The 25,206-nt window shown below is 44.3% G+C and overlaps 1 protein-coding gene across 16 annotated transcripts in view; it reads right to left on the minus strand.

Moving 5' to 3' along the window:
• The window catches only part of RAI14 (retinoic acid induced 14), a 147,780-nt gene that overhangs the window by 30,097 nt on the left and 92,477 nt on the right, over positions 1 to 25,206 (minus strand). For 11 of the 16 annotated variants that reach the window (XM_032625948.1, XM_032625936.1, XM_032625942.1 and 8 more), the window contains exons 3-4: positions 23,167 to 23,297; positions 3,951 to 4,039 (exon numbers count right to left, since the gene is read on the minus strand). In XM_032625948.1, the coding sequence (XP_032481839.1) occupies positions 3,951 to 4,039; positions 23,167 to 23,297 (220 nt within the window). Of the gene's footprint in view, positions 1 to 3,950; positions 4,040 to 4,599; positions 4,751 to 23,166; positions 23,298 to 25,206 lie in introns of all 16 variants that reach the window. The other 5 variants (XM_032625951.1, XM_032625949.1, XM_032625952.1 and 2 more) reach the window with 3 other exon arrangements.

Here is a 25,206-nt window from a genome sequence, read left to right on the forward strand (position 1 = left end):
GATGATCACAATTTTTTTTTTTTTTTTTTTAAGATGTGAAACCTCTGCAAAAGCCTGATGTGTAAAAGAGAATAAAGGTGATGAGGATGAAGTAGCAATAATCATCATAAAATAGGAGCCAAAGGCAGCGAGCACTCACTGTGTGCTGGGCGCTAAGATGCCCACACGTATTATCTCACCTAAGCCTCAAAGGCTATCTAAAATGATGATTGAGATGTACTGTACTGTACCCAAGGCCTTATCTTCTGACAGTGTTCTGCTCCTAAGATTGTTTGTAAAGCACTTATGAAAAGTCTCTGGTCAGGAGCTTCCCTGGCGGCACAGTGGTTAAGAATCCACCTGCCAGTGCAGGGGACACGGGTTCGAGCCCTGGTCTGGGAGGATCCCACATGCCGTGGAGCGGCTAAGCCCGTTTGCCACAACTACTGAGCCCGCGCTCTAGAGCCCGTGCTCCTTAACGGGAGAAGCCACCGCAATGAGAAGCCCGCGCACTGCAACGAAGAGTAGCCCCCGCTCTCCACAACTAGAGAAAGGCCGCGCACAGCAATGAAGACCCAATGCAGCTACAAATAAAAATAAAATAAAATAAATTAAAAAAAAAAAGTCTCTGGTCGGACTTCCAAGCATTTTATGTGGAAGGATAGTTGATAAAGAAATAGATGCTAAAAACCCTTTGCTTCTGAACTTAAATCCAATCACCAGTTTAAAATCATCCTGTAGACTTTGTGGATAAAAAGAATTAAAAGGGTTAGTGTAATATATTTTGAAAGCAGGTTTTTTTCAGAAACTCTATAGGGCAGTTGGATTTATGGTAACAGATTTTCATACGAGTTCTCAGTGGCTGTTGGGATTGAAGACGACTATATCTTAGTAATAATATGGCAATACTTCAGGTAGGTTTACTGAAAAGACAACCTATGAGAGCAGAGCCATTTAATTCATTCATTCGTCAAATGTTTTAGGCAAATGACGACCACTAAAGCACAGTGACTAATGTCCTTGTCCTAACCTTGGATTCTGATACGTGTTCTTGAGAGGGAGAGGTGGGACTGGGTGATAGAGCCGACAGGAAGGATGTGAGCAGTAAAGGCCATCACGTTCATCTGGTTCATTGTAACAGAAAAAAGTTTGAGAACTGTTGTTCTACATAACACAACAGACTCTCTATGCACTTTTATCCATGCCGCTTTTCCTTCTTTTGTTCCTGTGTTCTCTTTGCATGTTTTCAAGAAATCACAAGAAGTCAGTGCCTCACTCAGACTAAGTAAAAACAATAAGCCCAAGGACCAGAGTGCTGACCTCATTGTTAAAAACGTCAGGCAAGAGGGAAGTGACCGGCAGCTCTGAGACATTTCCAACTCATGGGATGTTTGGACGATGTTCTGGGGCTACAAAGTGCTGTGGATTCTACCAGTTTCAATCAGAGTTGAAAGAAATGGGCTGTGGCAGTTCCCACTGACCAGCCCAGAGAAGCATCCAGGATGGGTCTGCAGTGTCCCCTCCAGCTTCTTTTTTTTTTTGGCCATGGCTTGCAGCACGTGGGATCTTAGTTCCCCGACCAGGGGTTGAACCCATGCTCCCTGCAGTGGAAGCGCAGTCTTAACCACTGGACTGCCAGGGAAGTCCTCCCCTCCAGCTTCTTGGAGGGCACTGTCATCTCAGCTGGCAAGGAAGAGGGAACTGCACTGGGGTGTCCAGGTCTCACTGCCCAATTCCCCAGGCTCTCAGAAACTGAGTGAGGGCTCTGGTAGTAAATACAAACTCCACCCATGTGGTATTAGATGGCCACAAAAAACTACGCTTCTTAAAAGCTTTTAGTGCAGAAAACGATCATGGTAATCTTTTTTTTTTTTTTTAAGGCAGGATTTAGAGTTTATTTTATAATGTGATCTCAACTATGTAAAAATGTGCCAGAAAAATCTGGTAGGAAATATAGCTAAACGGTAAGATTTTTTTCTTCTTGGAGTAGAAGCACTCATTATCTTCTTGGTAGTTTTCTGTATTTCCCAAATTTTCTACAATGAGCATGTATTAAAGAAACTTTTTTTTTTTTTTTTTTTTTTTTTTTTTTTTTCGGTACGCGGGCCTCTCACTGCTGTGGCCTCTCCCGTTGCGGAGCACAGGCTCCGGATGCGCAGGCTCAGCGGCCATGGCTCACAGGCCCAGCCGCTCCGCGGCATGTGGGATCTTCCCGGACCGGGGCATGAACCCGTGTCCCCTACATCGGCAGGCGGACTCTCAACCACTGCGCCACCAGGGAAGCCCATAAACATTTTTTCCCTTTAATAAAAATATGGGGGAGAGATGTTTGGTTATGATGGAAATAACCAGATTCCTGTCTAATCTGTTTTTTAACATCAAATGCAGTTAAACAAAACTGTATTACAGCTCAAATATATTCAGTCTAAGAAAATTCTTCTAGATTGTGATTTTCTTAGAGAAGAAACCCTGTCTACTTAAGAGGACATATGTTTCATCAAGGCGACTGTAGTCACTCATACTGCTCTGAGTGTATGTGGTACAACTTTAAAAGTAGTAACAATAAACTTTAAAAACAAAATAACTGGGTCTTGGGATTAAAGATGATTTTAATTAGCAACATAGATTAGTGTTTCCTTCAAGGTGGTCACTTAGGGAAACCATTCTTTCTTCTATTGGTATTGCCATTTCTCACAATATTTTTCTGGAGCTTTCTGCTCAGGAAAATCATTCGGTTACTTCAATCACTCACTATTTTTGACCAAAAATGGTTTTTACCAGGTTGACACTTGATTTATTTGACTTGACGTCAAGTGGCTCTTGGCCTGTCCTAAAAAAACGAATCTATTCTCAAAGAATAAAGGTTCCCAAACACTGAGATGATTTCTTTTTAATGCCACAGCCTTTATGAAAACAATTCCAAAACACCAGTTTTCCAGTCATATTTTGAAAAAATTATATTTTCACAATACCTGATTCACTAATCTGCCCCCAAGATGACTACTCTGAGGTGTCAGGGTTTTGGGGAAGGGAAAGTGAACCATTACGGATTAATGAAAAGCCTAAATAAAGACTATGAAATAGACTGATTTTATATTCCAGTAAAAACCACCAAAAGCCTATTAGAAGACAGATTTTCATGTACAATACAGAAATGAAAAGCCATCAGTAGCTGCTTTGATCTTTTGGTGTGGCCAACAGGGGCAGAATCCCAGGCTGGAGACCCCAGGGGCTCCTTCCTGTAAAATGACGTTCATAAAAGACAAGACTACACTTCCTCTTCTGTTTGCCTTAATCATCATTTAACAACACTGGCTTCACATTAGAATCACCTCGGAGCTTTACAAAAAATACCAATTGGCTGGAAACATTCGGACAATGGAATCTGAATTTCAGAAGGTAGAGTTTGGGTATATATGTGTGGGGTTTTGTGTGTGTCTGCGTGTGTGCACTGTTTATTCTTTTCTTTCCTCTCCTTTCCCCCTTTTGCTCCCTCCCTTCCTCCCCTCCAGTTCCCAGGTGATTCAGATACACTAAACCACAGTAAGGGGTGCAGACCATGGGCAGCTGGTCCACATTAGGATCCTGGCTTCTGTCCACAGAGCTCAACTCAGCTAGTTGACAAAATGAGCGCCTACACAATTCATTCCATTCAGCACTTCATACCATGATTCATAAAAACAAAAATTAGGGAAAGGTGCTTGGTCCATACAAATAATCTTAGAAAATAAAAAATTTTAATGGGGGATAAAAAGCATACAGTCTCTAGTTGACTAACCACATATAAGATGAAAACACCTGTAAAGGCACGAATAATGAAACCATGTCAGAGCTTGGTCAATGGAGTAGACTCTATGTTCTTCTTTTGCCTTATCTGTATAGATTGTAAATTTTCCACAGTGAATATGTATCACTTTTGTGATACCTACTTTCCTGCTGGCCTGTTGACTTAAGAGAAAAAGACTACATACCGGCAGTATCTTGGGCTGTCACATCCACGCCATGCGTAACCATGACCCTGAGGCATTCCACGTGTCCTTTTGTAGCAGCAAGATGAAAACTGGAAAAGAGGTAACATAATCTCCTGAAGATTTCCACTCTTCCGAGTTCATCTCTGACCATGTTTTTGCCTCTTTGTGTACACTTTCTCTCACTTAAGCTCCACAACCATCTTGTGAGTAGGTATTATTATCAACCTCATTTTAAAGAGGAGGAAACGGAGGCCCAAAGCAGTCTGATAATTTGCTCATTGACACTTTTTATTAAGTAATGGATTAGGAGCTAGATTCTTAGGTCTTGCAACGTAAAGACAAAGCTTGAAAAAAGTAAGACACAACTACATTCCTTGTCCCTTTAGGGAAGAAGAGCCAGTCCCAACTAGATCGGATTCCTAAATAAGAAGTAATTTATCAACTTTTTTCTGCTGTCTAGTGTTTTCACCAAAGCCATTATTTTTAAGTAATACACTCTACGAAGGGAAATTTGTCTGAGTCAAACAACGGTCAAGGTTCTTGAACAATATCAAGGTCAAATCCATTGTTGTGTTCTAGCTGAGTAACAACAGTTGTACACAACTTTTAAGTGGCTGATGTGTGCCAACTACCCGGTTTGATACATTACCTCTTTTCATTCTCATAAAAGCCTTTTGAGGTGAGTCCTAACACCATCTCCATTAGACGGCAGGTGTCTACACTAGTCAGGTGCAGACAGCATTAGAGAAGGCCCACAAATGCACCCATCGTCCCCGCAGATCCCGGAGTAAAGTGCACTTCTGCGGGCAGAAGGAAAGCACAGTTCCGCTGGGCACTCAGGCCCAGAGGCTGAGAAGGCAAAAACCCCAGGAAGGTCTCCACTGCAGAGGTCTTCCCTCTTCACAGCCTCCTTCCTATAGAAGGAGGTTAAGGAGCCTCCCAGCTCTCCTCCACCCTCAGTTCTATCTCAGGGACTTAACTTCTCAAGATACTTGCCATGCAGCACCTTGGTGTCTGTACCTCTGAATTAATACCCAGGCAATATTTTTTCACAGGACAGGACCTGTCACTGGGGCCCAGGGTCACACTCAACTAGCAAATCCAAGAGCTAAACCGATTCAAACCCAAGTCAGCTTGACCCAGCACCTCTGCTCTGGAGAACGAGGCTTTGTAAAGGTGGGCAGGTCAGCAATTGGGGATGGGTCAGTCCTGGTTGCAAATCAGCCATACGTCAGCTGTGTACCTTTGGGAAGTCAGTTTAACCTCTCTGAGCTTAAGTGTCCTCCACAGTAAAATGTGGGGATTGGCTCAGATGATATCTGATGGTCCCTCTGGCTCTAACACTCTTTAAAATGATAATGAAAGCTTACCTGGCTCTGGTCACACCAACTATTTCTGCATTTGTGCAGCAGTTTATGTGTAACGTTTCTTTACAGTCCAAATCCACTCTGTAGGTGATTACACACTACGGTGAAACTCTGATCATCTGGAATGACTTGGGAACGTGGTGACTTGTTTAAATGGAATCCCTCATTAAATACGGCTTAACCCGAAGAACCTCCCTAGAAGGCACTACAATGACACCTCTGTTTTCAGTACTGTTGGGGTAACTTAACTTTACCATAAGTAAAGTTCATCTTTAAGCAGTGAATTGTTCAATCACTGTGGAAGGTTTCTAAAATCTCCCCAGTTTTAGTAACAGGATATGTTCCATAATTAAATTGCTCTTGAGGACATGATATCACCATTAAGAGCCTCGATTCTTGAGCTCCGCTTTCAAGGCTATGAATCTCAATGCCCCGCATTATTAAGCTCTAATATTTATTAATATTTATCTTCTTAATATCTATGTGTTTGCTTCTAAGCTATTCATTCTGCTATCTCCTATGACCGGGGAGACCTCAATCAAAATGATCCGGACAGCCATATCTTTTGCTAAAGATAAAAGTACCAGGATTAGTAATTAGCACACTCACACACATGCACACGCGTGCACACACACACAAAACATAAAAGTATGTATAGATGCAGAAGTTTTGATTGAAGTTTAACACGTATAAAGAAAGCTACACATACCGTAACTGTATAGCCTGCTAAAACTTCACAAATGGAACGTGCCCCTTTTACTTTGATACTGAAGAAACAGAACTTGGCCAGAGACCCAAAATCCCTCCTCGTATAAAGAAAGCTACACATACCGTAACTGTACAGCCTGCTAAAACTTCACAAATGGAACGTGCCCCTTTTACTTTGATACTGAAGAAACAGAACTTGGCCAGAGACCCAAAATCCCTCCTCGTATCTCCTGCTAGCAACCCAGAATCTCTTCAATGTGTCCCTTTGAGTTACTAACCCTCTTCCCCCTGTAATATTTATATTTTTTCTACTCCGAGGCTTCCTGGATTACCTCTGGGCTGCACACTATAATAACAGGGGATTGAAATTGCAGACACATGTGACAACGAAGCATTAGTGTAGGCCACGACTGCATGTTGATAAATGTGCCCTGATGAACACGACATGCTGTTCTATGGATGACTTGGCTGCCTTCCTCTACTTCCTCTGTGAAGTTCACAGCTCTGTGGGCCAGCTCTTCCAAAGCTACAGCTGCAGCTCTTTCTGGGTTTTGGTAACTGATTTCTCTCCTTGCCTCTTCAGGTGTGGGTAGCAGTGGTGGTGAAATATTTCCCACTGTTACTAGCCAGGGCTGCTTTTCCAGCCTTGCTGGTTTAATCTGACCACATGTGTATAAAGAGTTCCTTTCTTAACCACCCATCAATTATCCTATGTGAGTGCTACCTGTTTCCTACTGGGACCTTGAATGATACCAGTGTTAGGTATTTTGTGTGTGATCATCCACAGGAAGAACTATTAGGTTTCTGTGCACATTTTCAGATTAAATATTTATAAGGGCAAATTCAGCCTTAAAAAATGTTTTGATTAGAGAAGATGTCAGAGTAGAAAGACCCTCCCCTCCACGGGCACACCAAAATTACAGCTATTTACAGAGCAACTATTAATGAAAGATCAGAAGACTAGCAGAAAAGATCTTCTACAACCAAAGATATAAAGAAGGAACCACAACGAGACAGGTAGGAGGGGCGGAGATGTGCTATAGTCAAGACCCATACCCTGGGTGGGTCAACCACAAAGAGGAGGATAATTACAATTGCAAAGTTTCTCCCCAAGGAGTGAGGGGTCCAAGCCCCACACTGGGTTCCCTGGCCCAGTGGCCCTGCACCAGGAAGATGAGCCCCTAGAATGTTTGGCTTTGAAGGTCAGCTGGGCTTACTTTCGGGAGAGCCAGAGGGCTGTGGGAATAGAGACTCCACTCTTAAAAGGTTCACACAAAATCTCACATGCTAGGGGCTTCCCTGGTGGTGCAGTGGTTGAGAGTCCGCCTGCCGATGCAGGGGACACGGGTTTGTGCCCCGGTCCGGGAAGATCTCACGTGCCACGGAGCGGCTGGGCCCGTGAGCCATGGCCTCTGAGCCTGCGCGTCCGGAGCCTGTGCTCCGCAGCGGGAGAGGCCACAGCAGTGAGAGGCCCGCGTACCGCAAAAAAAAAAAAAAAAAAAAAAAAAATGGGCAGAGGATCTGAACAGACATTTTTCCAAAGAAGATATACAGATGGCCAACATGCACATGAAAAGATGCTCAGCATCACTCATCAGGGAAATAGAAATCAAAACCACAATGAGATATCACTTCACACCTGTCAGAATGGTTATTATCAAAAAGATAACAAGTAACAAGTGCTGGCAAGGATGGAACGGAAAGGAATCTTGGCACACCTCTGGCGGGAATATTAATTGGTGCAGACTCTATGGAAAACAGTATGGAGATTCCTCAGAAAATTAAAAATAGAACTACCATATGACCTAGCAGTTCCACTCCTGGGTATTTATCTGAAGAAAATGAAAACACTAATTAGAAAAGATATATGCACCTCAGTGTTCACTGCAGCATTATATACAATAGCCAAGATATGAAAGCATCATAACTATCCGTCAACAGACGAATGGATAAAGATGTGGTGTGTATATATATTATGGACTACTACTCAGCCATAAAAAAGAATGAAATCTTGCCATTTGTTTCAACATGGATGAACCTAGAGGGTATTAACACTAAGTGAAATAAGTCAGGCAGAGACAAATACTGTATGATTTCACTTACACGTGGAATCTAAAAAACAAATGAACAAACATAACAAAACAGAAACAGTTATAGATACAGGTGGTTGCCAGAGGGGAGCGGGGTGGAGGGAGGAAAGAAATAAGTGAGGGAGATTAAGAGGTACAAACTTCCAGTGGCAAAATAAATGAGTCAGGGGTATGAAGTGTACACCGTGGGGAATATAGTCAATAACTATGTAATATCTTTGTATGGTGACAGATGGTAACTAGACTTATCACTGTGATCATTTTGGAATGTACAGAAACATCAAATCACTATGTTGTGTAATAGGAACTAACAGTGTCGTAGGTCAATTATACTTCAAAAACCAACCAACCAACCAACCACCTCATAGAAAAAGAGATCAGATTTATGGTTACCAGAGGTGAGGGGATCGGGGGAAGGGGAACTAGATGAAGGCAGTCAAAAGGTACAAACATCCAGTTTTTTAAAAATGTATTAAAAAAGTGACAACTAGATATTTTTACTTCTTAGTTGCTTTATTCCTATGAGTTTTTTATTTAATTCAGGCCAGGCATAATAACATCATAAAGAAGTTTATTAAAATATTGGCCAAGGCAAAAGACCTATTTATGAGTAGAGGATAAGAATTAAACAGTACCTTTTATAAAGCTAAAACAAAAAGAAAACAAACAGAAAACCAACAACAATGACTCAAAGTCACAGATCTTACTTTATCTATAAACTCATCCACTCTACCTCCTCCCCTGCCACAACTGGATTATTTTGAGGCAAATCTCATTAACTTTTTGTCTCTGAACTTGTCTACACATATACTTAAAAGATATGCACTTTACAAAGGAGAAATAATAACACAATGAAATCCTTTGTATCCAATACCATGTCTAACTTGAATGCGAAACAACCTTGTTTCATCTACACCCTTACCATTATTTTGAAGCAAATCTCATGTCATATCATTTCATTCATAAATACTTCAATATGTATTTCTAAAATAAAATAGCTCTTTACAAAAATGTGCTAACAGTACCATCATCACACCTGTTAAATGTGCTGTGAGGAATCAATGAGGTCTGTGTAAAAGCACTAGCAAAACGTGAAGCATGTAGTAAACACCCAAGAAAATACCACCAATTATCAGAGCCTCATCAACGCAAGACAAGGCACAGAGTCTGAGACATGTTGCTTAATAAAAGGATTTGTCTCAGTGTTCAGAAAAGACAGGTTAGCAGAAATTAGGTCAGAACCGTCATTGCTTAAGAAATGAAGAAAGAAGGAAAGAAAGGAGGAAGAGGAAAGCAAGAAGAAGAGACTTGTAGACAGTCACAGATGACCAAAAAGAAAGCCATCTGAGACCAGCCTTGTCTAATGCTCACACTTGAGCTGCTAACATTCCAGCGCCTTCCATAGAAGTGATAATCCCCAAAGCAGGGTTTGGCAGCAACAAGTCATTAGCATTTAGCCTCTGAATGTGAACGAGAAGCAGAGCCAACTTTTAATAAGATACTCAAGTGGAAACTTGGGTTCAGTTGGGTGGGAAAACATGATTAGTCACTGACAGAACCTAGGTTTGTAAATGATAGCGAGTAGGTTTCCCTTCCTCTGCAGTGACAAATGCAGTCCCCTCAGGGCAGCAGTCCCCTCAAGGCAGCAGACCCTGGGACTGGTGGGTGCTGGTCTGGACTGCAGATGGGCATCTGTGGGGTTACCTCAGGCTTAGGGAGCAGATGGCGCCCCAGGTCAGCACACCACTAATGAAGAGCATGGCTGGTGGCCTTTAATGGCCCGTGCCCTGGATAGCTGGTAAAACAACACACCTCTAGATAAAGACAGTTTGCAGACTGGGGTGAGGCGGGCAGGCAAAGTAGTAGACTCATTAACAGGCCCCCCCTCGCCCCCAAACAGAGACTGTTCTTGACAATGTTAATTCTAGGGCATTAGACCTAACCCAAGCATGGGATAATTTTGATATTTCTATAGTTGTATATTTTTATAAATTGCTATAGCTAAATATATTAATTCACTCGTATACTTACTATACTACGGTATTTACGTGCCAGACACTGTCCTAAGCACTGAGAAACACATGGTGAATAAAAAAAAAAAGCCCTCATGGATCTAAGCTTTTAGTAGGAAGACTAAAGATAAACCAGTGGTTCTCAACTGGGGGTGATTTTTGCCCCACCCAGGGGACGTCTGGCAACAGCCGGAGACATTCTTGATTATTCACAGGGTTGGGGGTGGGTAGATTCTCCTGGTGTCTAACGTGTAAAGACCAGAGATGCTGCTAAACATCCTACAATGTACAGGCCCCACAATAAACAATTATCTGACTAGTCTAAAATGTCAATAATATCAACATATCAAAATGTCAGTAGTGCCCAGGTTGAGGATCTCCGGGATAAACCATTTAATACAAATGCATGGTGCTGCGATATAATTCTATCAAGACAAATTAAACAAAGGCTGAAAAAACATCATGAGCAGATCTCAGTCTTTTTATTGAGATATATTTTAAGGTACGTAAATTCACCATTTTAAAATGCACAATTCAGTTGTTTTTAGGATATTCACAAAGTTGTGCAACCAACATCACTATCTAATTCCAGAACACTTTCATCAGCTTAAAAAAAATCCTTGTACCCATTAGTATTCACTCTCCATTCCCATGCCTACCCTTGGCCATCATTAACCTACTTTCTGTACCTATGGATTCGCCTATTCTGGACATGTCATCAAGATCGAATCATACAACATGTGGTCTTTTGTGCTTGGCTTCTTTCATTTGGCCTGTTTTCAAGGTTCAGCCACGTTGTAGCACGTACCAGTACGTTATTCCTTCCATTGGGTGGATATATCACATTTTGTTTATCCATTCGTTGGTTATGGACACTTGGGTTGTTTCTACTTTTTGGTTATTGCAAATAATGCTGCTAAAACATTTCTGTACAAGTGTTTGCGTGGTCACCTGTTTTCAATTCTAGTGGGTACAGACCTAGGAGTGGAATTGCTGAACCATATGGTAACCATGTTGACGGCTTTAAGGAAATGTTAGATTGTTTTCTAAAGCTGCTGCACCATTTTACATCCCCATCAACGACATGAGGGCTCCAATCTGTCCACATCCTAGCCAGGACTTGGTACTGTCTGCCAAATTTTAAGCGATGAGAATTTTAATTGCACCTAAATTTTCCACAGAAGAAACATTTAAGTCTTTCTTAATGAACGCTTTGAGGTAGCTATTTCAACTAATCGTCAGCTGAAATTTCCCCTTAGAGGAACAGAAGAGTGAATGCAAAACAAATTCAGAACATCCTTTGGCTTTGCCTCTGCAGGCTTTTACACCTAATTAAAAAGTGTGGCCCTTCCTCTCAAAGACAAGAAATGTCATTCAAGAGTCAATAGCAATATATTTTATGAGAGGTTCTACTGGCTTGTTTACCTCTTCATTTGGACAGGTCTCAGAATTCAGTGGAGGAGGAAGGGATATAAAATCCTTTATCCGCTCCTCTAACTCCAGGCCCAGCGACAAGGACACTTGTCACTGCCCAGGGATACAGCAGGGTGGCTGTCCAGATTCTAGTGCAGCCGAAGTGAGCGCACTTCAATAGCCTAAAAGTCTTGGATACTCACAGAGTGAACCACAGACCAGAAGCTGTTAGAAGTGGAGGCTCTCAGACCCCACCCCCCCATCACTGCCCCAAAAGCTGTGTTTTACAAGTTTCCCAGCTGACTCCCGTGCACATAACTGTTTGCAAAGCGCTGCTCTAAACGGAGGATGAGTTAAGAACCTCACACCATCCTTTTTACCAAGGTACCTATTGTTTCAAACCGCTTCTGAAAACATAATCCCCTTAAGCCTTGAAAGCAATCTTGTGGATATATCCCACAAAAAAGGAATCGATGCTGTTTTAAGTTTCATTATAATAGGCAATGTTTAGCTTTGCTTATAAAACTCAGCTGGGCCCTTTCACAGAGGGGTAACTAAAAGGCAGAACGGCCTGAAGATTTACATCATGATCCTTTGATGCCTCTGCTGCTTATTGATATTTGGAATTTCTCTGTTTTTGTCACTTGGAAAGTTCCCAAGGTTTCTGTGCTTCAGAGTTTTGCGGCTCCCGGTCTCTCCCCCACTAACCACCCCCCTTCTTCTTCCTCCTCCCTCCCTCCCACTCCCAAGAGAAGACCAAGATGACCTTGAGTGCCCCAGGACAGCAGCTGGATGGCATCCTGAAGGTGCAGAGGAAGAACCAGCAGAAACCCAGTGAGGAGGCCGGGATACCACGGCTGGGTTTGCTGCGTTGTTGTTGTGTCATCATGGCTGAGGTACCTAACTTCGGTTCCCTCACCTCTAAACCATGTTTGGGCAACTAAGAAACATCGGCATCAATAATAATAGCAGCTTATCTGTTGAAATACAATGCACTAGTTACGTTTTAACTCATTATACCCCCCAACCAGCCTTGGGAGGGGTAATTATCATCATCCCCATTTTACAGAGGAGGAAACTGAGACACAGAGGAGTCCAGTAAGCTTGCCCGAAGTCCCAGAACCAGTAAGTAGGGGAGCCTGGATTTGACTTCAGCATTCTGCCTGCAGAGTTGGCCCTTCAACACCATGCTGAGAAACTGCACTATTTGTTAGATCACTCTGCAAATTGTGAAATACCACATAATATAACTTACTAGCTGTACGGCTCTTTAATAAACAAAGTTTAAACTACAAAAAACTAAGTATTTGGCCAAAAAGCAAACACAGGCTTCTCATTGGGGCTGATTAGGGTCGCCAGTGGTCTCCAATGGAAAGAAATGTAACCCAAGCACTGCAGCAAACAGAGCCTGCGACAGAGGTTTCGTTTATTACAAAACCGCTCAGCAAGTTGTACAAGCCTTCAATGCCTCGAGACAAGGCCGGGATGTTTCTCAAGGCCCTTAACCCGAAGCGGATTTGAACTATTACTATTTAAAAGCCCATGACTGATGGCTGGGAAAGTTCCTTCCATCTTTCAGAGTAACAACAAACAGAGTTCTTCTGGTTTCTGACTGCCAGCTGAAGCACATACTTGGAGGAAACACAAACTCACAAGGCTACTTTCAGAAGACTTGGATTTTTTAGGCATATTCATTCACAGAAGATTTCACTCAAACCAAACTCTTTCTTGCGCCCTTTACGAGCACCCCAGCTCCCGATACCAAAGGAGCTGGCCGGCCGGGTGAGGTCGGGAACGCAACAGGCTGGCCACTGGCAGCCTCGGCAACCAACTTTTCACTCCCCAAGTCAATCAAGCCACAAAAAAACACCCATACACCAAACCCTACCAGCACAAGACACACCCAGAATCCCAGCGTGTTAGAAGGTTCCAGAAGGATAAGCTGGCCCAACATCCTCACTTCACAGATGAAGACACTGAGGCTCAGAGAGGTTAGGAAATGTGCAGAAGATCAGGACTTGAGCTCACTGCCCTGACTCTAAGAGCAGTTCCTCCCTGGGAAACCCACATCTTCCTTCTTTCCTTTGAAAGCCCTTTATTTACAAGAGGGATCACCATGGTTGGTGTGACTCAGAAATACTTCACGGTAATAACCAACTTTTCATAATCCCTTGAGAGCTTCAGCATTTCCCAATACCTATAATCGCCTATACTTTAGTTGCATTGCTTTTGTAAGACAATCTTTCTGGAGGGGGAAAAATGATATTAAATCATATAAAAATGAATCAGAGAAATTAAGTATTTGGAATTAGGATTTAATCCAAAAGCCTTCGTGTGGCTCGCCAGGCTCTATATGAGGAGGTCCCGGCTCCCACTGTGATCTCACCTTCTAGCTCTTTCCCGGTTCGCTGAGGGCACATCGAGTACCTTCCCGCCTCAGAGCATTCGCCTTGCTGTTCCCTCCACCAGGACAGCAGTCCTAGAAAAGAGCAGCTTTGGCACCTCATTCTAATTCAGGAATCTGCTCGAATGAAGGTGTCTGCTCAGAGAGGCCTTTCTTGCCCAGGTTTATTCCAAGTGGCCCCTGGCTGCTGCTTTTTCTCCAACGCACCTGATATTACATGAAAGAGGCATGTGGTTATTGTCTGAGTGCCCCGTTAAGACTATACCTTCCATACGTTCCATGAGGGCAGAGATTTTGCCTTGCCTATTGCAATTTTCCTAGCACAGAGAAGTGGTCTGGGGTGGGCGGGGGGAGAATGCAAGTCTTTGCATTCAAAGACTTGCATTTAGAATGCAAAAAAAATTTGCCTTTTCCATCTGAAGTTTCTGTTTTGCATTTCCTTCAGCCAAGGCACACCCATGTTTTCTTCAGGTTGTACTATAAGTTCTTAAGGGAGAGGCTGTGTCCTTTATGTCATTATTACAAGCTTTATTTTGCTTCCCAACATCATGTCACGTGGTGGTTTTCACAGTGTGGCCCTTGGGCCAGCAGCATCAGTATCACTGGGAGCTTGTTAGAAATGCAGATTCTGAGGATCCTGCCCAGACACAGGGGAGGGGCCCAGCAATCTGTGTTTTAACAAGCCCCCTAGGTGATTCTCATACACGTCCCATTTTTAGGACCACTGGCATAGGAGGCAGAAGCATGGACTAAAATTCAGTATTCTTTGGTTTTGGTCTCAGTTCTGCCATCCCCAAGTACGGAACGATAAGGTCGCTCACTTTCACTGGCCTCAGTTTATTCATCTGGTCCACGTGACCACCGAAGCCTTTTTCAGCTCTCAAGTCTATGATTCCAACCCAGCCTACCAACTGTTTCCTGGCACTTACTTGCCACAACATCTAAATTCTAATGAGGTCACTGAGCTCAAAAGAGGCTTAGCACACACCGAGTATTTCAGCGGGACAAACCTTAATCCTAAAAGACCTGGATTCCCATTTCAGATTATAATCCGAGGGTAAGGAAGGCATCACTGTCTAATAGCTTATAGTCAAAAACGCATTGAAAAACGAATCCTACTCTGCTAGTTGGGATCAACCCTATGGGCCTAAGAGAAATCGCCTCTGGCCGAGAAGTAATAGGGCTGCCAGGCCTTCAGCTATTGCAAAGGCAGCTGCAACAGGGACTTTGATCACTGCCCCTGTTAGGGACTGAGGGGGCAGACAGTTTGAGAAATGGGAACACTGGTGGCCTTCTCCTGCTAAACGTTTCGGATAGATATAATAAATGGTGACTAGCATAAAAGAAATAAAGGCTGTAAAAATAGGATTCCTGTCCTTTAAGTGCCCACGATGTGCTAATGGAATCAGCCGTGCTTCTGGGGACAGAGATCTCCTGGGGACAGGAGGAGGAGAGGCTGAGACGAAAGATCACATACTCAGAGCTAAGAAACCCCGTGACACTTAAGCTGAGAGTTAGCTCTTTTTCTGCTAACTCTTTTTCTTCGGGATTGTTTGGCTTCACAAATGCAGTAGGAAAAACAGCCCTTGGGCAGTATGAAATCTCTTTAGGGCAAATGATTCGCCTCTTGTGCTCAGAATAGACCCCCAGACTCCACCACCCAGAATGGGTGATTTGTACCAATTTCCAAACCTTTCTGACCCACACTTTCCTCTTCACAAATTACTCCAGGGTAATTGAGAGCATCAGCTAAGAAATACCTGAGGGAAACTGACATGGTCTTTAAAATGGGTGAGAGAATCAACGATCTGTTGAATGAATGACACATATGAAAGCCCCTAGCCCAGTGTTGGGCACCCAATATTAACACGATTAATAACAATTCCTTTCTTATTAACTGGATAAGATTGGGCTCTAACCCCGATAGTCTAATAACAGGGATAAGATTAAGTACAGAGGTAACCGAGACTCATCAAATCCTAGGTGTTTTAAGAGAGGCAGTGGTTGAGATCGAGCTCACCCCCTTAGGAATTTAGAAAAGGCTTCATGAAAGAGACGGAAAACTGGACCTTGAACGACCCAGCAGCATGGTGGGGCGGCGGTGGCAGCGTTTTGGAAGGCGTGTATTTCAGGGAAGCAGGAGTATTTCTAAAGGACAGGCACGTGTCGAGTGATTTCATGTGCCTCCACCCTTGAACTGTCTGGTGACTGCCAGCCTGAGAACCTCCCGCCCCAGCTGCCCCCTCCTCTCGCGGGGTTAGGCTGAGTGGAGGTCACTGCCTGCCTGTGCTCCCGGCCACCCGCCCCTGCTCCGCCCTCTAACACAGTTGGCTGGGGTTTCCCAGGCTCTCCTGACCTCCGCATGCGGGGGCAGGTCCGGGCCGGCGGAGGGCATGGAAGAGCCAGATTGCTGCAACCCCGGGCAACAGTGAGCCAACTGAGTGTTTAAAATCCTTCCTTCTCAATATACTTAATCCTGCTTTGCAAACAGTTTTAAAATGAAAAATCCTGTGATCCCTCCAATATTTTAATCAGTGCAGTTCTTAATCCCCAAATCTATTCTCATCAATTTGCACCACTTCCCTGGTTACAAGTGTTCCTTCCAAAGCACAATTTTGCAACATGATCTGTTCAGCTTTAACCTACACCATTTTCCCCTTTAAAACCCTTGTGAATTAGTTTAACATAATTTACGTTATGCCAAAATTGACCTTTCGTTTTAATTTTATTCTGTGCACAAGCGTTATATATACATATATGTGTGTGTGTGTATTCTAGGAAAAACTCCACCTGGGCTCCGCTAGGAAAAATTCCACCTGGGCTCCGTGGGCCTTCCTCAGTCTACCTGTAAGCTATCATGGGGAAAACCTGTTGAGAAGCCTTGGGCTAAGAAGCCTGGGGTCTCACTGCAGAGTGTCCAGAGCTGTGGTTCTCAGTTTGGACTGACCATTCAAGTATCCTGGGTGCTTTAAACAACCCCACGCCCTGACTGCACCCCACACCAATTACATAGGTATCTCCACCACGCTGTTACCAGCACCCACACTGTCCCCTAATCACCTCTTCCCATCTTGAACCCCTTACAAGTTAGTATTTTATGATTCAGCACTTAATTATTCTCCAGTACATCCACTGGTCTTGTCTTCTCGGCTAGATGCTATGCACCTTGTAGGCAAGGAGCACATTTTCTCCTTCTTTTGTACGTGCTTACGATAGAGTTTGGAGCATTTTAGACAACAGAGTTTGGCACATTTTAGTAACTCCCAACTAGAAGCAAATATCTGGGCACATTTGCAAGACAGCGACAGACGTTATGTCACCTTCGAAAATCTACCTGACCAAAAGCAGAGCAGATATGCTGTATAGAAATTATAGCGTTCAGTTCATCCCTCTGCCAAACATTAACAAGATTTAGATAAGACACAGGGTGGTTTTGCCTGGAAGGTCACTTTGCTGGGAAGGAGGCTGCAATGACATAAAATATACAGCAGTTTTAGGTAAATGAATTTGGCAGCTGTGTGGGAAGAACTGGAGGAAGGTGACCAGGTGGTACGACTTGATTTCCAAGACTGAACTGAGGAAAGCCTGTATCCATCCCTATTCTGCGAAAACAGGAAGAGTCAAAAGTACAACAAGCCACCCACCAGAGGAGCCCCTTCTTGTCCTGACTTGCAGAATTCAAGGACGACCTCCCCTATTTTACATGTAAGTTCCACAGAGTCATCTAAAAATACTAGCACAAGTTCTTGTTTTCAAAGCCAAAAAGATCAGGTTTCTGAAACGCGGGCTATGGATACAGACAATATATATACATTATATATATATATATATATATATATATATATATATATATATATATATATATATATATACACACATGGCTGGGTGGTATTTCTTCAAATACTACAGTCCCAGCAGTGATTTTATTTAGTCTGGTTGTTCCTAAAACAAACACACATAACTTTAATGAAATGCACATCCAAATGTAGGGGAAACCATCCTGAAACAATTAGACTGCTCTATGGTGAGAGGTTTTAGGGCAATGGCATCCTCCCCCTTCCTCACCTCCACGGTGGAAAGAGAATGGAGGGGTCGCAGGAAGCCAAGCCTGACTCCACAAACACAGCCTGCAGCCGTGGCTCTCTGCCCTGCTCTATTTGGTTCTCTTCTGACCCCAGACACCACCCTGCTTTTACTCTTCGCAAAGTGAATTCCAGTCATTCGACTGCTTTCACTTTTTTTTTTTTTTAACCCCTCTTTGATCGGTTTTAGAGGGAGAAAATTTTCAGACAAGGTTTCTTATCTCTCCCTAAAGGAAATATTCCAGCAAGAACTGAAAAGTCTGAAGAATTACCAAACCACCCATCTGGTTATTGACCTTGGGTTATGGAGGCTTCTGGAGAATGTCTGCCGAGATGGCTGCCTCATTCTTGGGACTTTCTGGGTCGTCTGGTTCTCTAGGTAATGAAGGCTGAGTATTTCCCTACTGAAAGTTCACTGGAAGCTGAGAGAGACAAGTGTCAAGTTGTGACATTCACCAGGATAGCTTTTTGCCTCTCGAACCCCCAAGTTAACTCACCCCTAATAACTTTACCCGTGAGACAGTATCAGCAGAAAGAGAGTGTTTTCTCCATTAGAACCATGCTGAAAAGTTCACATCCACAAACACCAGCCAAATGCCTCTTCTATGCCTGGAACAGTGGGAGAGACCAACACAAACACTAAAATCATATGATCCTTGTCCTCAGGGACCTTCTGTGTTGTGAGGAAGCGGTCCCCAACCTTTTTGGCAGCAGGGACCGGTCTCATGGAAGCCAATTTTTCCACAGGACAGGGTGTGGGGATGGTCAGGGGGTAACGCGAGCGACCGGGAGCGGCAGATGAAGCCTCACCTGCTGTGCGGCCGGTTCCCGACAGGCCCACGGAGCGCTACTGGTCCCCGGCCCGGGGGTCCTCGGTTGGGGACCCCTGTTGTAAGGGATTCAAGTCGTTCAGAAAACACAGCTCTTATTTAAGCTGTAGAGACTTTTCTATTGTTGTAACAACATCAAGTTCTAAAGCAAGATTCTAGTATTTCAAAGAGAAGAAGAATCAAAAAAAAAAAAAAAAAAAAAGGACTGAGAATATCAGGGAGGAAGGCATTCTGGACCAGAAAACCTGGGACAAACACCTGGATGGTCTTATAGGAGGGGAGGGCAGGAAGCAGACAGCGCCACCTCCAGCAGAAGGAATGTGTGAGAAAACAGTTAGCTAAAGTAAGGGCAGGGCCACTGGGAGGCCCTTGAAAGCCAAAATCAGGACTCTAGGCTGTCAGGCAACAGGAAAACGTGGTGTATCACTAAGCAAGATGACAAAACGGGTTATCACAAAAGCTACCTAGAAAATAGGCCTCCAAATTAATTTTGATATGGAGGTGTATATAAATCAAAGGGTAAACCCTAATGAGCGGGCAGAGAATGAGGCCAAGTCCTGCCAAGGACCTAACTCTAGGTGTGTGATTTAGTCTCACCCTTCGGAGATAAATGCAATACATTCCATACGCGTCCACCGACAAATGCTGGCCCTGCGAGCTCCGCGGGGCTGGTGAAGCCAAAACCTCTGGCAGGAGGGACACACTGCATTGGCCCGCCGTGAATTTAGAACTGCTCCTAGGAGGTTCCCAATTCACCTGCTACCAAACCAAATGCCCGTGCGAAAGAACAGGAGCACGAACTGCAAAGTCTCCGCAGCTTGAGGGAGACACGTGTACACTCGGGCAGGAACGCACAGATTAGACTAACCCAAATCCCAAAGTGCAGACTTCCAAGGTGAGAAGCCAAGGGAACAACACTGCTTGGGGCTCACAACAGAGCGCTTGGCTGTGCAGAATGACGAGGTCCAAAAGGGACAGGAGAGATGGTTTCCAACGCCGCAGCACACCCCTCCTTCTCAATACTAGGGCCATTAGATGTGAATGAAAATATGAAGCCAGATAGGTTTAATTCCATGGTGCCTTTGAAAATTAAATTCTCATAGTTATCAGTTAGTAACTTTAATCATCAAAAGGAATAGCCCAAGTAGAAAAGTTAAACGTTAGCAGATGATGACTTATGGAAAATCTTGCACAGAAAAATTAATTACCTCCTCTCTTCCTTTTCCATAGAGTTCCTCTAGTTTTCTACCCAAGTGTCACTGAAGGGAAAGACGGTGGCTTGTAAGTGCAAAGGTAGAGATGTGAGAACTGGTTCTAGGGTTAATTCAGGGAGAGATGTATCATGTGGGCCTTAGTTTTATCATCTTCCAAATGGAGGTGGTGATTTTTTATAACTGCTGTGTGCAGTTCTACAGTTGAAAAAAATAGAATAAACTACCGATTCATGCTACAATAAGGATGAAACTTGAAAACATTACGCTAAGTGAAAGAAGCCAGAGACAAAGGGCCCCGTATGTATAGTATGATTCCATTTACGTGAAATATCCATAATAGGCAAATTCATAAAGACAGAAAGCCAATTAATGGTTGCCAGGGAGAGCGGGAGGGGAAGTTGAGGACTGTCACTGCGTATGGGTTTCCTTCTGGGGTGATGAAAAATTTCTGGAACTAGATGATGATGGTTGTACAACATTATGAAGGTATTTAATGTCACTGAACTGTATACTCTAAAGTGGTTAAAATGGTAAATTTTATGATGTGTATATTTTACAATTAAAAAAGAGAGGGAATCGAAAATAACAGTCTGGCCATCTATTCTATACATAATAAATGTCTTATTAACAGAAGACACAAATGGATCAAGGTGATCACAATTGTGGCGAAACCACTGAGCTAAATTTTTTTATCTTCTTTTAGTGAGTACTGTCTTGGACAAAACTATCATGAACAGTTCCCTCCCCTTTCTCTCAGATGGCTACAAAGTTCATCTCGTGCAGACACCTGCAGAGCCAGACTGGGAGGAGGACGGGAGCCAGGGAAGCTGTAGAGTGGTACAAAGGGTAATGCGAAAGCACCATGCCTACAGCCAAAAGCCTCAGGACGGGCTTAGGAGTATGGCCTCTGCCACTGTAGCTCAGAGAGCAAGGACTCCAAATGTGGCATCACAGGAAAAGGTTAACTGACTCATCCAACAAATATTTATTGACTATCTACTACAAACCAAGCTGCTGGCTAGATGATATAATTATAGCCATGAACTACAAGGTCACAGTCCCTTCTAGCAAGGAAATTACAATCTAGAGTGCAAGAGAGATAACTAAATTTACGTAAGGCCGAGTAGGCAACTGATGCAACAAAATATTAGCCAACACCCAAAGCCCACCTACTACTGGGCATCCTAACGAGTCAGAGCTCACGGGGATATGGCCCTGTCCTCACACCTGAGACAGGCCAAGGAGGAAGTCAAACTGAGGCTGTGAGGTGGAGCTCAACCTGGCGTGACGGGCACGGAGGACAAGCCCAGCTCCTAGAGGACCAGACTCCGACTTGCGTGACAACGCGTCCCTCTTCTCTTTGTGTACCAACTAGCCTGGTCTCTACACAAAGCTCAGCCCCTTGAGCTCTCTTGCGGCTCCCAAAACAACAGGGTCGGTGTCTACACTACGGGATCCACTGGGTGCTGGGAAGAGGGTTAACTGGCAAAGTATGCTAAAATGTGACCATTTTCTCCTGACCATTTGCCAGTCGTGCCTGATACTTACCCTTCAATCTAGAGTCAATCTAGTTTAGCTTCCAGAGAATGGTTCTCTCTGGTTGAACCTACATGGGATACTTTAAAAAAATATTGATTCCTGGGCCTCTCCCTAGACCAAATGACTCAGAACATCTGGGGTGGGCATGGCATCAACATGTTTGAAAAGCATCCCAGGAGAGTCTAATGCAGGGGCTGCCAGGATTGAGAACCACTCATCTAGGACAAGAAAGGAAGGGAGCTGGCTTTATCAAGTGTCTACTGTGGGCTGGGCACTGTGCAGCTCTTTACATACGGTGTCTATGGCTGTAGGTGCCCCTACCTCAACGTCTTGGAAGTGTTCTGGCCACGAGCATTACGGCCCCTAGGAGAGGCACTCAACCCTGGGAGGGACAGGAGATCAGGAATAGATACCCCAGTCTCCTTACCCCTCAGGTGGGATAGCTCTGAGGCATACTTTAAGCCTGGGGTAAGCAAACTAGTTAATATGTCAGGCTTTGTGGGCCATACAGTCCTTGTCTTACCACTCAAATCTGCCTTTGTGGTGCAGAAGCAGCCACGGACAATGCTGAATGAATGGGTGTGGCTGCATTCTAATAAAACTTGATTTAAAAAGACAGTGGGCCACACCCTGCTCTAAATCTGAACAGATTCCCAGAGGTCCTTAGCGGGAATGAGTCTCAGTTGCCCCGAGCAGTACCGTGTCAATAACATGCTATAGAGGCTTCATTCCCTTACCGTGCACTTCCTGGGATCACGGGCTATAAAAACTACTTACACTCAAATCCTCACCTCACAGCCTGCTCCTGGGGGCACCCAACCAAAGTCAGTATCTTGTTTTATTCTTATAACTGCCCTAGCAGTTGAATACTGTCATCTCCACTGTACAATGAAGAAATTGAAATTCAAGGACTACACAACTCCTAAGTGATAGAGTCCAGATTAGAAGTCTAAAGATCTCTCTACAGTACGACCAGAGTAAGGATGGATACAAACAAACAAACAAACAAACAAACAAGCAAACACACACACACACACACACACACACACACACAAATACTTAAATATATAGTTTTAATTATGGTGGACAAAAGTACCACATATGGCAAATCATAAAGCAAAATTCATACAAAATTACAGATCTATGTGAAGGAAGGGGTTTCATAAGAAATACTATAAATAATAAGATTTGAGGGTTATGAAAAAATTACTTTCTCTTTTACGCTGTTTCTAATCTGGGGCAGAACTCTTTTCCCACCTATCAGTTAACTGACTGCAAGCCTGGTGCTATGTCTTCTCTGGCAAAATCTCCGGTCACACCTGGGAGCAAATGTGGCCATTCAAGGTAAAGCCCAAATATGTAATTTGGACCTTGAAGAGAAAGGAACTGGATTAAAATATCCTCTTATACATTTTAACATGCGGGGTGCGGTAGGGGCAGTAATTTCACAAAGTCCCCACAGATGCACTGGCAAAGTTCCCCCAGGGACCCCGGGAATTCCAGAGAACGGGTTGAGAACCCAGAGGCGGCCGTCAGAAGCCAAACTCTTTAGCTTACGCGGTCTTGCCCTCGCTGTCATGTTTGGTGGCGCTGGCCCCCTTCTTGCCCAGCAGCGAGGCCACCTTCTCTGCGTCTCCATTCTCCACGGCCTGCAGCAGCCGGTCATCATTCTTGTTCCACTCGTTGGTCTGTGGAGCAAAAGGGAGACACAGAGCCAGTGAGCAATATAGCGGCCGCGGCCATGCAGCTGGCGGGACCTTGGTCCTCCCCACTCCCCAAGCCTCCCGTCGCTCAGATCAGAACCTGACTTTAAAAATACCTTTCCCTTCACCATGGACACACCCAAAAAGACCGGTTTCCCAAAAGAAAACATCCACAACTCGATGAAAGAGCGGCCAGTCACCACACTCTGAAAGAAAAGCAACTTCTTTCAACTGAAATGGGGAAGATGAAGCAACTTAAAAAGACCAAGAGGCCAGTTTACACATTAGCTTATTTCTAGCTAAACCTGACAGCTGGCGCCGCAGAACACTGACCTTGGACCTGGTCAGCAGCTCACTGGGCTCCTGATGTTACAGGACCAACCAGCCACCAGCCCAAGGTTACCTGAGGATTTACACATGCGAGCCTCCATCTGCTTTGGTAGTTGCTGCTTCTGGCCTGTTTACTGGACTTGGAATTTTGAGTTGTATGCTGCTTTTAAGTAGTGGTCTAGGCCTCCGACTCAACAGAGTATCACCAGAAACTAAACTTCCTCCTGAGCAAACTATTCCACATCAAATAGCTCTGAGCAAAGTGTCCGCCACCATGGACCCTCAGCCCCAAGAGAACAATTCTGCAAACCGCAGTAACAGTAAAGCTTTCAGCTGCACAAAAACTAGTTTCTACTCTTAGACGGGAAAGAAGATAATATAAGAGCAAAAAGAGTCTTGAGTACTAAGAATTGTCCAACGTGAAAAGGCAGCAGTGAGCCATTGAAGATTTTAGAGCAGAGGAGACAATAAACTCGGCGATGGAAGAAGAGTCAATGGGAGGTATGTGAAGCATGGCGGGGGGGGGGGGGGGTTCATCGAGGGGGAGGAGATCCTGGGAAACTTTGCAGGCCCAGCCTGCCCTCCAGACACATCCCCACCCCAGCCCTTGCTAAGCCTACTTTCTGGCCTCTCCAGCTGTGGACACCACCACCCTGAAAGAGAAACTTCTTCCCTCCCCAGCGCTTTCTGTAGACAGGTCTCTAGGGCTGGCTGCTTCCCTGTGACACCAAAAATAAGAATCTCCAAGTAATTCATATTAAAGGCTTTGCCACGGACCACTTCCAGGAAGACACAAGGAGACTCTGGAGATTTAAAAGCTAACAAGAGGGACTCTTTTAAAGGACCGCAGTCTTCCACGGGCCAGAAGTGTGTTCACATCTCTCTGTACACATGGAACTGGGAAACCCAACAGGACTGTGCCCTCTCATAGAGCAAGGGCGAGGCCACCAGATGTCCGCAGCACCCCTCCCACCCTAGCCTAGAGGCAGGGCTTTAGAGAAAGCCACAGGCCGGGGAGGAGTGCAACAGGTATAACCCAGGGTTCAAGTCAGGAATTTGCTTCTCTGAGAGGCTCAGGGCGGGGTGTCTTCCATTTCTCAGGACTCCCTCCTTCCCGCATGAAGGAGGAAGTCCTCCTTCTTCTTGCCATCACTGAGTGCAAGCACACAGCAAGCATGAGGTAGGTTTGAATGAAAATCACAAGTCTGTCCTCTAGGCTGCGTGAAGTCCAGAACTTTAGATGGACACCTACATGCTATGGATCTGAAGTCACCTGGAAAAAAACACCTCTCTGCCTCAGTTTCCCAAAGCTTTGAACTGGATGACCACTGCGATTCCTCTAAAGCTTAAAAGGTTTAATCTATAAAATGTCCCACACCAAACAGTGCTAGGAATTATGCGAGAACAGTACTGTCTGTGATAATGGAAATGTTCTATATCTGCACTGTCCAAAACTGTAGCCACTCGGCCAGTGAGTCTCAACCAGGGGTGACTCTGCCCCTCAAGGGACATTTAGCAATCTCTACAGACAGTTTCGACTGTCATGACTAGAGAATGCTCCTGG

The sequence above is a fragment of the Phocoena sinus genome, chromosome 3 (genome assembly GCF_008692025.1).
Source record: "Phocoena sinus isolate mPhoSin1 chromosome 3, mPhoSin1.pri, whole genome shotgun sequence".
Lineage (NCBI taxonomy): Eukaryota > Metazoa > Chordata > Mammalia > Artiodactyla > Phocoenidae > Phocoena > Phocoena sinus.